General features: G+C 69.3%; 1 protein-coding gene across 1 annotated transcript in view; it reads right to left on the minus strand.

The window, feature by feature from the left end:
• The window catches only part of PLEC (plectin), a 128071-nt gene that overhangs the window by 58254 nt on the left and 57305 nt on the right, over window positions 1-12512 (minus strand). Inside the window, exons 19-31 of the mRNA XM_071805556.1 lie at window positions 12314-12439; window positions 11240-11392; window positions 11006-11160; window positions 9400-9526; window positions 8652-8835; window positions 8410-8567; window positions 6996-7174; window positions 6279-6417; window positions 5779-6135; window positions 5615-5698; window positions 5395-5499; window positions 5100-5198; window positions 418-3798 (exon numbers count right to left, since the gene is read on the minus strand). Of these exons, the coding sequence (XP_071661657.1) occupies window positions 418-3798; window positions 5100-5198; window positions 5395-5499; window positions 5615-5698; window positions 5779-6135; window positions 6279-6417; window positions 6996-7174; window positions 8410-8567; window positions 8652-8835; window positions 9400-9526; window positions 11006-11160; window positions 11240-11392; window positions 12314-12439 (5247 nt within the window). The remainder of the gene's footprint in view (window positions 1-417; window positions 3799-5099; window positions 5199-5394; window positions 5500-5614; window positions 5699-5778; window positions 6136-6278; window positions 6418-6995; window positions 7175-8409; window positions 8568-8651; window positions 8836-9399; window positions 9527-11005; window positions 11161-11239; window positions 11393-12313; window positions 12440-12512) is intronic.

The raw sequence follows: 12512 nt of genomic DNA on the forward strand, positions 1-12512 counted from the left end.
ACCTCCCGGCCGGGTTCGCCTCGCTGCGCCTGGTGCTGACTCCGCACACGCCCTGCCCCACGCACGGGGGTCCTGCCCCACACCTGGGGGACGAATGCTGGAGCGGGGGGCTCAGGGACGCCGCCTCCTCCCAGTCGGTGCCAGCAGCCGGCTCCGCGCCCACCTGCGCCGCAGCGAGGGTGTCCCCATGTACCGCAGCGAGGGTGTCCCCATGTACCGCAGCGAGGGTGTCCCCGTGCACCGCAGCGAGGGTGTCCCCATGTACCGCAGCGAGGGTGTCCCCGTGCACCGCAGCGAGGGTGTCCCCATGTACCGCAGCGAGGGTGTCCCCGTGCACCGCAGCGAGGGTGTCCCCGTGTACCGCAGCGAGGGTGTCCCCGTGCACCGCCACCACCAAGGGGACCCGCAGCCCAGTACCTCCTCCGCCTTCTGCTGCAGCAGCGCTGCCTCCTGCTTCAGCCTCTCCTTCTCCTGCTCCAGGTCGGCAATGGCCTTTCGCAGCTTCTCCGCGTCCTGGTCGCTCTGGTGCCGCTGGATCTCCAGCGTGTGCACCAGCGTCATCTTCTCCTGCGTGGCCAGCTCGGTCTCGTGCAGCCTTTCGCTGATGTCCTCCGCCTGCTTCTTGAAGCGCTTGGCTTCCTCCTCGGCCTTGGCCTGGGCCACGCTCATCTCGGCCACCTGCAGCTTGAGGCGCTCGGCCTCGGCCGTGATCTCCAGCTGGCGCCGGCGCTCGGCCTCCAGCGTCTTCTGGAAGCCCTCGGTCTCCTCGGCCAGGCGCTGCTGCATCTGCTCCTTGTCCTCCTGCAGCCGCTTGGCGTGCTCCTGCGCCAGGTCCTTCTGCTTCTGCAGCATCTCGGCCTCCGCCTTCAGCCGCGTGGCCTCCTGCACCGCCTGCATCTTCTCCTTCAGCATCTTCTCCGCCAGCGCCCGCTGCTGCGCCAGGTCGTCCTCGGCCAGCTGCCGCAGCCGGGCGGCCTCCTGCGCCTCCACGCTGAGCCGCGCCACCTCCTCCGCCACCTGCTTCATCTTCTCGGCCTCCTCCGCCAGGAACTTCTGCGTGTTGTCCTTGTCCTTGAGGATCAGCGCCTTGTTCTCCTCCTCGATGCGGCTCTTCAGCTTCGCCAGCTCCTCCATCTGCACGCGCACCTTGAAGAGCTCCTCCTCCACCTGCGCCTTCTGCCGCACAGCGTCGCCCACCTCCTCCTTGAGCCGCTGCAGCTCCTCGTCCAGGATGCCCTTCTGGTGGTCGGTCTCGTCCAGCTGCAGCTTCACCTTGGTCAGCTCCTGCTCCACCTGCGCCTTCTGCCGCAGCGTCTGCTCCGCGAACTTCTTGTGCTTCTCCATCTCGGCGTCCGCCAGCTGCTTCTGCCGCAGCGCCGCCTGCTCCGCCTGCGCGCGCTTGGCCGCCTCCAGCTCGGCCTCCTTGCGCAGCTTCTCCGCGTCCGCCTGCGCCTGCGCCTGGGCCTGCGCCTCCTCCTCCGCGCGCTGCTTCAGCCGCTCGGCCTCCTCCACGCGCTGCCGGGACAGGCTGGCGTCCTGCTCGGCGCGGCCGCGGGCCAGCTCGGCCTCCTCGGCCGCCCGCCGCGCGCGCTCGGCCTCCTCGCGCAGCCGCTCCAGGAGGCTCTGCTCCTGCTGCCGCGTCTGCAGCAGCTCCTGCTCCTTCTGCTGCACGGCGGCCAGGTGCGCCTTCTCCTCCGCCGCCAGGCGCTTCTGCGCCGCCTCCCGCGCCAGCTGGATCTGCCGCTCCGACTCCTTCTCCGCCAGCTCCTTCTGCCGCCGCGCCTCCTCCACCGCGGCGCGCAGCCGCTCCACCTCCTCCAGCGCCAGCCGCCGCTGCCGCGCGGCGTCCTCCTCGGCCGCCACGATGGCGCGCACCTTCTCCTCGGCCTCACGCCGCCGCGCCTCCTCCTCCAGCGCCAGCGCCCGCTGCCGCTCGGCCTCGCGCTCCGCCTGCTGCCGGCTGCGCTGCGCCTCCTCGGCCTCGCCGCGGATGCGGCCCAGCTCCCGCTCCAGCTCCGCCTTGCCCGCCGACGCCTTCTCGAAGCTGGCCTTGAGCCCGCGGATCTCCTCCTCCACCTGCCGCCGCTGCCGCAGCGTGTCCTCCACCAGCCCCTTCTGCCGCTCCAGCTCGCTCTCTGAGGAGCGCTTCAGCTGGGCGATCTTCTCCTCGATGTCCTGCTTGTGCTGCGCCGCCTGCTCCTCCAGCAGCTTGCGCTGGTACGCCTCGTCCTCCGCCAGCCGCCGCAGCCGCTCGTTCTCCGCCTCCTTCTCCTTCAGCGCGATCTCCGCCTCCGCCTTCAGCCGCGAGGCCTCGTTGATGGCCGCCAGCTTCTCCTTGAGGATGCGCTCGGCCTCGGCGCGCTGCCGCCCGGCCTCCTCCTCCGCCAGCTGCCGCTGCCGCTTGGCCTCCTCGGAGAGGGCGCGCAGGCGGGCGGCCTCCTCGGCCAGCTCCCGCAGCTTGCTGGCCTCGGCCTCCAGCCGCTGCTTGGACTTCTCGCTGCTGGAGCGCGACTCCTCCTCCGCCTTGGCCTTGCTCTCCAGCAGCACCTCCATCTCGGCGCGCAGCTTGGCCAGCTCCTCCTCCACCTCCTTGCGCTTCTGGATGGCCTCGCTCACCTCCGCCTTCAGCCGGAACAGCTCCTCCTCCAGCAGCAGCCGCTGCTGCTCCCCGTTCTCCATCTCGGCCTTCAGCCGGATCAGCTCCTGCTCGGCCGCCAGCTTCTGCTGGGCCGTGCCCTCCGCCAGCTCGCGCTGCTTCTCCAGCTCCTCCTCCGCCAGCTCCTTCTGCCGCAGCGCCGACTCCTCCGCCTTGGCGCGCTTGCGGGCCTCGCGCTCCGCGTCCTCCTTCTGCTTCTCCGCCTCCTCCTGCGCCAGCGTCTTCTTGTGGGCCACCTCCTCGGCCTGCAGCCGCAGCCGCAGCGCCTCGTTGGCCTTCTGCCGCCAGCGCTCCAGCTCCTTCTCGGCCTCCTCCCGCGACCGCTCGGCCTCCAGCTGCTGCTTCTTCAGCCGCTCGGCCTCCTCCTGCAGGTGGGCCACCGTGATGTGCTCCTGCTGCAGCGACAGCTCCAGCTGCGCCGTCTTCTCGGCGAAGGACAGCCGCTTGCTCTGCAGCTCGGCCTCGGCGCTGCGCTGGGCCACCTCCTGCGCCACCTGGATCTGCCGCTCCTTCTCGGCCTCCGCCTGCCGCATGCGCCGCTCGGCCTCCTCCGCCTGCAGCCGCAGCTGCTCCAGGTCCGCCAGCGCCTTCTGCTTCTCCCGCGCCGCGTCCCGCTCCGCCTGCACCTTGCGCTTCAGCTCCTCCTCCGCCTCCCGCTTCTTCTGGCTCTCCTCCTTCACCTGGCGCCGCAGCCGCTCCGCCTCCTCCTGCGCCTGCCGCTTCTGCCGCTCGGCGTCCTCGGCGCGCGCCCGCAGCTCCTGCAGCTCCGTCTCGGCGCTCGCCCGCTGCCTCTCGGTGCTCTCCAGCTGCAGGCGGATGAGGCGGATCTCCTCCTCCACCTTCTTGCGGTTGTACTCGGCCTCCTCGATCAGCTTGACCTTGGACTTGATCTGGTGGTCCGAGTTCTGCCGCAGCTGCAGCAGCTCCTGCTGGATGTTCTGCTTCTGCTGCTCGGCGTCCACGGCCACCACCTCCCGCCGGGTGACCTCCTCCTGCATGCGGAGCTGCAGCTCCCGCGCCTCCGCCTCCGCCTGCGCCTTGGCTTTGGCGTGGGCCTCGGCCAGCTGCCGCTGCTTCTCCAGCTGCGCCTCCACCTCCGCCAGCCGCTTCCTCTCCTCCTCCTTCAGCTTCTCGGCGGCTTTCTGGAGGGCAAAGGGTGCAGAGAAAACAGAGAGGGGAGAGAGAGAGAAATCACAAGGGATGCGAGCGAGCCGGGGCGTCAGCGCCAGCCACAACCGCGCGGCGCCGGGAGACGGGCCGGGCCGCGCCGAGGATGCGCGTGGGATGACTTCGGGTCCCTGAGCCTCCCCACGAGCTGGAGGCGGTGACCCCGGCTTCCAGAAGACGTGTGGCAGACGGGACACGCGAGCGCCGTGGCTCACTCAGCGCAGCGACAGGACCAAGGCAGCGGTGCCAGAAGCAAGATGGCCACGTACCACAGAGAAGAGATGGAGCGCGAGCAAAGCCGCAGGCGATGGAGACGGACGCGAGCGGCGTGCGCACCGCCACCGCGCCCGCCGTCCCCGCGGAGAGGAGCCCCCCATGCTCCCCATGCGAGAGGCGCCGGCGCAGACACCCGTCACCTCACCGAAACGAGACCCAGCGGCAGCACCAGCGCGAGCGGCACAGTGGGAGCGGGCGCCGACGGAGGTGCCAGCAGCGCTTTCCCCGCCGGGAAAGCCTCGACGAGGTGCAGAGCGATCCCAGCTCCGGCCCGTGCTGCTCCGAACCCCTCCAGCTCGTGCGCGGCGCGGGGCTGCGCCGCAGGGCGCCGGTGCCGCATGCAGCGCGAGCGAGGCCACCGCAGCTCCGTGCAGGGTGGGGACAGCACACACCGGGGAGCAGGACCTGGCCCGCGGGGTCCCCTCGTGCCGCCCGAGAGGCGCGGCGAGCGCGCGGGGCCGCGGCAGAGGCGGACAGGAGCGGGGTTGCAGCAGCAGAGGGGGCGCGCAGGGTGAGCGGAGGGCGCGGTGGGGACAGGGACATGCGCACAGTGAGTACCTGGTGCAGGGTCATCCTGGGTATCTACCCGCCATTAGATCCCCACCAACACAACCAGCCCCCAAGACAAAGCACTGGCAAAGCGGCTCGACTTCGAGGGCAGAAACCAAGAGTTAGAGAGGTTATGAAGACAGAAACCAGCGGGCGCCAGCGCCCGAGCTCAGCGCCCAAGCGAAGGTAGATGGCGACTGCGCTGCGTGTATCTGGGAAGTGCCGCCTACCAGAGTCTCGCCAGAGCCCGCCGGTGCAGCCGCACGCCGGCCCGGCCAAACCTCTCGGCTTGGGGACCCCCTGCACCCAGAGCCAGCAGCTTCGGAGCCCGGAGCCCGGTCAGAGCGGGGTTAGAGGCCGTGGCCAGCGTTAGTGATGGGGGCTGGCGTCACCTCAAACTGCGTGGTGACGCGGCAGAGAGACCGCGGCCGCAGCCGTGCCGCTGCCCTACCTCCTCCTCCTCCAGCCGCCGCAGCGTCTCGGTGATGAACTTGATGTACTGGCTGGTCAGCGTGGTCAGCTCGCTGTACCGCGTCCGCAGCTCCACGTACTGCGGCAGACGGCGGGGTCAGCGGGCGGCGCTCCCACAGCACCCCCGCCCCGCTGCCTGGCACCGCGGCGGCACCGCGGCCAAGGGAGCCGAGCCCGGTGCCAGACCCCATGCCCGCCCCCTGGGGCGCCTCCACTCCCGGGTAAGGAGCCGCCGGGGATCGGCTGCGCCCCGGCACCCGCGGGTCCCCCCTCACCTCCTGGATGATGCTGTCGGACGCCGACTGCACCTTGGGCTTCTTGGCCGGCGAGGCCATGGGCTCCACCTGTGCCTTGAAGCTCACCAGCTGCAGCTCGTAGTCCTGCGGGCACAGGGCGCTCAGGACACCGAACGGGGTCCCCCGCGAGCCCCCGAGCCCCACACCTGCACAGCCCCCCGGGACGGCCATCCCGGCGCGGGCAGGACCGGCGGCGCACCTTGATGGCGTCGATGTACTGCTTGGCGTAGCGCTGGCACTCCTCCACCTTGTCCTTGTTGCGGTCGCACTCTTCCAGAAGTTTCTGGGGGAGAGGCGGGGGTGAGCTCAGGACCCCGCGGTCAGCCGGCAGCACCGGCCCCGCGCGCCCCGCGCCGGCGGTACCTTCTCCTGCAGCAGCTGCTCCCGCACCGCCTTGCTGTCGGTGATGGGCACCGCCTGGATCTGCTCCTGGCGCTGCTTGGCGTCCTGGATCCAGCGCAGCAGCGCGTCGCAGCTCTCGCGGTAGTACCGCAGCTGCCGGCCCAGCTGGTCCAGCTCGCGCTGGCGCAGGTCGCTCTGCGCCAGCACCGCCTGCCAGCGCTCCAGCAGCTGCTGCACGCGCTCCCGGTACCGCTCCAGGTCCACGTCGCGCTCGCTGTGGCCCCGGACCATGCGCTCGTTGACGTCCTTGGCCTTGCTCAGGTCGGTCTCCAGCGTGTTGAAGAAGGGCTGGTGGCCCTCGGCCTGCGCACGCAGCCGCTGCCGCATAGAACGGGGGTCACGGGTCATCCAACGGTTGGAAAAGACCCTCAAGATCACCGAGCCCAACCGCTGACTCAACCCTGGCATGAACCCGTGTCCCTAAGAGCCTCAGCCCCTCGGCCCCATCCCGGTGCCGTTACCTTCAGCTCAGCCTTGCTGGCCTCCAGCTCCTTGAGGTCAGCCGGCACGGTCTGCACGTCCTTCAGCTGGTCCTCGTACTTCTTGACCAGCTCCTCCGCGCCCTGAGTGCTGCGGATCACCAGGTTGATGGTCTTCAGCCTGCGGGCACAGGAGATGGCTCAGCCGGCACCCAGTGGCACCGAGCTCGGGGAAGGGGGGACACGGCAGCTCCGCTGCGCCACGAAAATGGTCCCAGCTGGAACAGCCCCGGGGAGAAAGGCTGAGAGAGCTGGGGGCTCAGCCCGGGGACGAGAAGCTCCGGGGAGACCTTAGTGCGGCTCTTCCGGACTTAAAAGGGGCTGATGAGAAAGATGGGGACAGAGTTTGGAGCAAGGGCTGTTGGGACAGGACAAGGGGTGATGGTTTAAACTAAAGGAGAGAGGTTCAGGCTGGACATGAGGAAGGAATTGTTGTCCTGAGGGTGCTGAGAGCCTGGCCCAGGTTCCCAGAGAGGTGGTGGATGAACCATCCCTGAGACACCCCAGGCCAGGCTGGACGGGCTCTGAGCACCCTGAGCTGGTGAAGATGTCCCCGGGGTTGGACCGGTGACCTTCAGGGGTCCCTCCACCCCAAACCATCTGCTGATCCCGTGACTCCTGCAGGACCCCCGAGCCCACGCGTTGGCGCAGGCTCATCCCGGCCGGTGACACCGGAGCCGCGCGGGCTCGGGCACTCACTTCTCCAGGTAGATGCTGGACAGGCTGTACACCTGGCTCATCTTCTGCAGCGTCACGTCCAGCTCCGAGCGCAGCACGGGCGCCGAGCTGGCCTGCTCGGGCTGCGCCAGCACCTGCTCCGTCTTCTCGCTCACCTTGTCCAGGTTCTTCTTGATGCCCTCCAGCTCCAGGTGGGTTTGCTGCGGGGACAGGAGGGTCCCTCACTCCCACTGACCCCCATGTGGCACCGTGTCCCTGGCCACCCCGGCCCTGGGGAGGAGCAGCGCGGGGGGCTGCAGCCCACCCGTGTGGTGGACATGAGGAGAAACGGCTTTCTATAGGGTGACAGAGCACTGAGCAGGGTCCCAGCCTGACAGTGTCCAAGAAGAGACTGGACACGGTCCCCAGACACACGGGGTGACCTGTGGGGTGTCCTGGGCAGGGACAGGAAACTGCTTTGTGTTCTCCTAGAAGTGCATCTTTTTTGGTCCTGCTGAGATGCTCTTCCAGCCACCTTTCACCAGATTTACTGGCCCAGGTTCCCAGAGAGGTGGTGGCTGAACCACCCCTGAGACACCCCAGGCCAGGCTGGATGGGCTCTGAGCACCCTGAGCTGGTGAAGATGTCCCTGTCATGGCAGGGGGACTGGGGGGCTGGGAAGGGCCCTCCAACCCGAATCTGTGATTCTGTGGTCCCTGTGGGTCCCTTCCAGCCCAGGACATCCTGTGATTCCATGAGACATCGTGGGGTCTCCTCTGGGGACACTGGAACCCGCCTGGACGTGTCCTGTGCTCTCGTGACCCTGCGCTACCAGGGCTTGGACGGGGATCTCCGGAGGTCCCCTCCACCCCAACCGCCCCGTGATCGGGGGATTCTGTGACAGACCCAGCCCCGCTGGGACTGCCAGGGTCCCCGTCCCCATCTGCGGTGACAGGGTCCCTGTCGCTGTTACAGGTGCCAGGGGCCCCATCCCCGTGTGCAGTGCCAGGGTCCCTGTCCCTGTTACAGGTGCCAGGGTCCCCATCCCCGTGTGCAGTGCCAGGGTCTCTGTCCCTGTTACAGGTGCCAGGGTCCCCATGTGTGGTGCCAGGGTCCCCATCCCCATGTGCACTGCAGGGTCCCCATGTGTAGTGCAGGGTCCCCATCCCCGTGTGCGGTGCCGGGGTCACTGTGTGCAGTGTGGGGTTCCCATCCCCGTGTGCAGTGTGGGGGTCCCCGTCCCCGTGTGTGGTGCCGGGGTCCCCATGTGCAGTGTGGGATCCCCGTGTGTGGTGCCGGGGTCCCTGTGTGCAGTGCCGGAGTCACTGTGTGCGGTGTGGGGTCCCCATCCCCGTGTGCGGTGTGGGGGTCCCCATCCTCGTGTGTGGTGCAGGGTCCCCGTGTGCGGTGCAGGGTCCCCGTGTGCGGTGCGGGGTCCCCGTCCCCTGCGGCGCACCTGCTGCTCGGAGATGCGCTGCGCGCACTCGCGGGCCAGGTCCTTGTCCAGGGGCAGGCGGATGCGGTGGATGGTGCGGGACTCGCAGCTCTCCAGCTGCAGCCGGATGTCCTTCAGCTGCGAGATGTAGCTCTTGCACAGCGACTCGTCCTGCTCGCCTGCGGGGACGCCGGGGCCGGGTCAGCGCCCTCCCGCTCCCCCAGGGACACCCGGAGCGCGGGGCGGCGGGGCCGGGGTCTCACCTTTCTCCTGGCTGCGCAGCAGCAGCTCGTACTTGTGCGTGCAGGCGCTGTAGTCGCGCTCGGCCTGCAGGCGGTCGTCGGGCTGGAACGCCTGCGAGTCCTGGCTGTCGCGCAGGAACTCCTGGTAGTGCGCGTCCAGGCTGCGCAGGACCTGCCGGCACTCCTCGGCGTGCAGCGAGCGGAACTGCGCGGGAGCACCGCGTCACCCGCCGCTCGGGGACAGCACCCCCGGGGGCACTCATCCAACCGCACCCACCCCGAAACTGCCCCCTGTCCTGAGAACCTCCTGTCCGTCTGTCCAGCCCTCCAGGGATGGTGACTCCAGCACTGCCCTGGGCAGCCTGTTCCAATGCCCCACTGCCCTTTGGGGAAGAAATTGGTCCCAGATCCAACCTCAACCTCCCCTGGGCAACTTGAGGCCGTTTCCTCTGCTCCTGGCGCTTGTTCCTGGGGAGCAGAGCCCAACCCCCCTGGCTCCAAGCTCCTTTCAGGCAGTTCAGAGATCAGAAGGTCTCCCCTCAGCTCCTGTTCTCCAGCTGAACCCCCAGCTCCCTCAGCCGCTCCATCACACTTGTGCTCCAGCCCCTCCCCAGCTCCGCTCCCTTCTCTCCACTCGGTCCAGCACCTCAAGGGTTTCTTGGCGTGAGGTGCCCAGAGCTGCCCCCAGGGTTCAGTTTGGCCTCCCCAGCTCCCAGCGGCTCCATCAGCCCCCCAGGACCCTCGGGAGCCCGCTCTGGGGCCAACTCACGGTGAGGTGCGACCAGGCCTGGATCTGCTGGATGTCGCGGCTCAGGCACTGCCAGGACAGCAGGCAGCGCATGTCCAGGTGCAGCTGGTGCCAGAGCTCCAGGAGCTGCTGGTGAGTGGTCTCCAGCCTGCAGGAGGTGCTGGGGTCAGGGGGCGGTGGGGACCCCACGGGTGGGGGACACCACGGATGGGGGCGACCACACAGACAGGGGAGGCCCTGCAGCTGAGGAGGGACCCCAGGGACAGGGGGACCCTACAGTCCATGGAGACCCCACAGACAAGGGGGACACCATGGATGAGTAGGGACCCCACAGACAGGGGGGACCCCACAGACAGGGGGGACCCCATGGACTGGGGAATCACACAGACAGGGGGGACCCCACGTCTAAGGAGAGACCTCACAGACAGGGTGTACCCCACAAACAGGGGAACCCCACAGACTGGAGCACCCCAAGGATGAGAGGGGACCGCACAGATGGGGCGTATCACGGACAGGGGGACCCCCAGATCCATGCACTGCACAGACGGGGGGTACCCCGTGGACAAGGGGACCCCACAGACAGCGGGGATCTCATGGTCAGGGGGGACCCCACGGACAGCGGGGATTCCATGGACGGGGGGGACCCCAGGGACAGGAGGGACCTCATGGACAAGGAGACCCCACAGACAGCAGGGATCTCATGGTCAGGGGGGACCTCATGGACAGCAGGGATTCCATGGACAGGGGGGACCTCATGGACAAAGGGACCACACAGACAGTGGGGATTCCACGGACAGTGCGGACCCCACAGACAGTGGGGATCTCATGGTCAGGGGGGACCCCACAGACAGTGGGGATCCCATAGACAGAGGGACCCTCAAGGACAGGGGAACCCCACAGATGAAGGGGACCCTATGGACAAGGGGACCCCACGGACAGCAGGGATCTCATGGTCAGGGGGGACCCCACAGAGAGTGGGGATTCCATGGACAGAGGGACCCCAGGGACAGGGGGGACCTCATGGACAAAGGGACCCCACGGACAGTGGGGATCCCATAGACAGAGGGACGTCCAAGGACAGGGGAACCCCACAGATGAAGGGGACCCTATGGACAAGGGGACCCCACGGACAGCAGGGATCTCTTGGTCAGGGGGGACCCCACAGACAGTGAGGATTCCACGGACAGAGGGGACTCCACAGATGAAGGGGACCCTATAGACAAGGGGACCCTATAGACAAGGGGACCCCACAGACTGCACAGACAGGGGGGACCTCATAGACAAGAGGATCCCATGGACAGGGGGGACCCCATGGACAGGGGACCCCAGGGACAGGGGACACCACACAGACAGTCCTGCGGTTGGGCAGTCCCCGCCGTCAGGGGTCCCTGCGGTTCGGGGTCCCCGTGGTTGGGGGGTCCCCACGGCTGGGGGTCCCTGCGGTTGGGGGTTCCCTGCGGTTGGGGGTCCCCATGGCTGGGGGTCCCTGCGGTTGGGGGTTCCCTGCGGTTGGGGGTCCCCACGGCTGGGGGTCCCTGCGGGTGGGGGTTCCCCGCGGTTGGGGGTCCCTGCGGGTGGGGGTTCCCTGCGGTTGGGGGTCCCCGCGGCTGGGGGTCCCCGCACTGACCTGCGCACGGCGTCCAGCGCCTCGGTGTTGGGGGGCGGCAGCAGGAAGCAGACGGAGGGGACGATGGCCTCGCTGCCGCCGGCGCTCAGCACCTTCCAGCGGTGCGGCTGCGCGTTGCTGAGCAGCGCGCACTCGTCGTTCTTGTGCACCGTGATCTGGGGGGCGGGGGGCGTCAGACCGCGCTGGGGGTGCCCAGCCCCGCGTCCCCCCCCGGCCCTCCCGCCGTCCCCGCACCTCGATCTGCTTGTAGTCGCAGACGGCCTGGATGGGGGGCCGGCCGTGCAGGGGGGCGCCGGCGCCGCGCGGCTTCAGCTGCACGATGGTCTTGGCGCGGCGCGCCAGCCCCCCCAGCTGCGCCGCGTACTCCGCCAGCTGCTCCTTCTGCTCCTGCAAACCAACGGGGGGTCAGGGGGGCCCCGCTGCACCCCGCGGGGTGGGGGCGGCAGGGCGGGGTGTTTGGGGGGGCGCTGCAGCGAGGGTGTGTGGGTGGGAGGGGGATACTGGGGGGGTTACTGGGGGTCACTCCTGAAGCAGGGTCTGTGTGTCACCGCAGGGCGTCACCGCGGTGGGGGGGGGGGGGGTGCAGTGAGGGGTGCTTGGGGGGATCATCCTCGGGGGGCTGCAGGGGGATGGGGGTCACCCCGGGGGCTGCAGGGGGGCTCAGGGATTGGGGAGTCAACCCGGGGGCTGCAGGGGGATTGGGGAGTCACCCCGGGGGCTGCAGGGGGGGTCAGGGATTGGGAGTCACCCCAGGGGCTGCAGTGGGGCTGGGGGTCCATCCCTGGGGCTGCCTGGGGATCTGGGGGTGACCCTGGGGGTTGCAGTGGGTCTGGGGGTCACCCCAAGGGCTGCAGGGAGGCTCAGGGATTGGGGGTGGTCGTGTCACCCCAGGGGCTGCAGGGGGTCTGGGGGTCACCTTGGGGGCTGCAGGGGGGCTCACGCATTGGGGGAGATCACGCTGGGGGTGCAGGGGGTCTGGGGTCACCTTGGGGGCCGCAGGGGGTCTGGGGGTCACCTTGGGGGCTGCAGGGGGTTCATGCATTAGGAGAGATCACCCTGGGGCTGCAGGGGGTCTGGGGTCACCTTGGGGGCTGCAGGGGGGCTCACGCATTGGGGGAGATCACGCTGGGGGTGCAGGGGGTCTGGGGGTCACCTTGGGGGCCGCAGGGGGGCTCACGCATTGGGGCAGTTGTGCTACCCCAGGGGCCACCCCAGGGGCTGCAGGGGGTTCCCACCAAGGGGGTCCCAGCCGGGGGTCCCAGGCGGGGTCCCGGGGGGTCCCAGGGGCCTGGGGTCCCGTCCCCTCACCAGGCAGTCCTGCAGCAGGTCCTCCAGCCGCGTCACCGTGATGCTGCGGTCACACGAGTACTTCTTCCTCATGTTCTCCTGCGTCTTGCGCAGGAACTCCTCGGCCTCCCGCACGTCGGCGAAGAACTGGGGGGGCGGGGGGGTCAGCTGGGGTCGTCACCCGGCCGCGGGTGTCCTGGGGTCCCCCCACGCACCCCCC

Source organism: Patagioenas fasciata, chromosome 2 (genome assembly GCF_037038585.1).
Source record: "Patagioenas fasciata isolate bPatFas1 chromosome 2, bPatFas1.hap1, whole genome shotgun sequence".
In the NCBI taxonomy this organism is placed as follows: Eukaryota; Metazoa; Chordata; class Aves; order Columbiformes; family Columbidae; genus Patagioenas; species Patagioenas fasciata.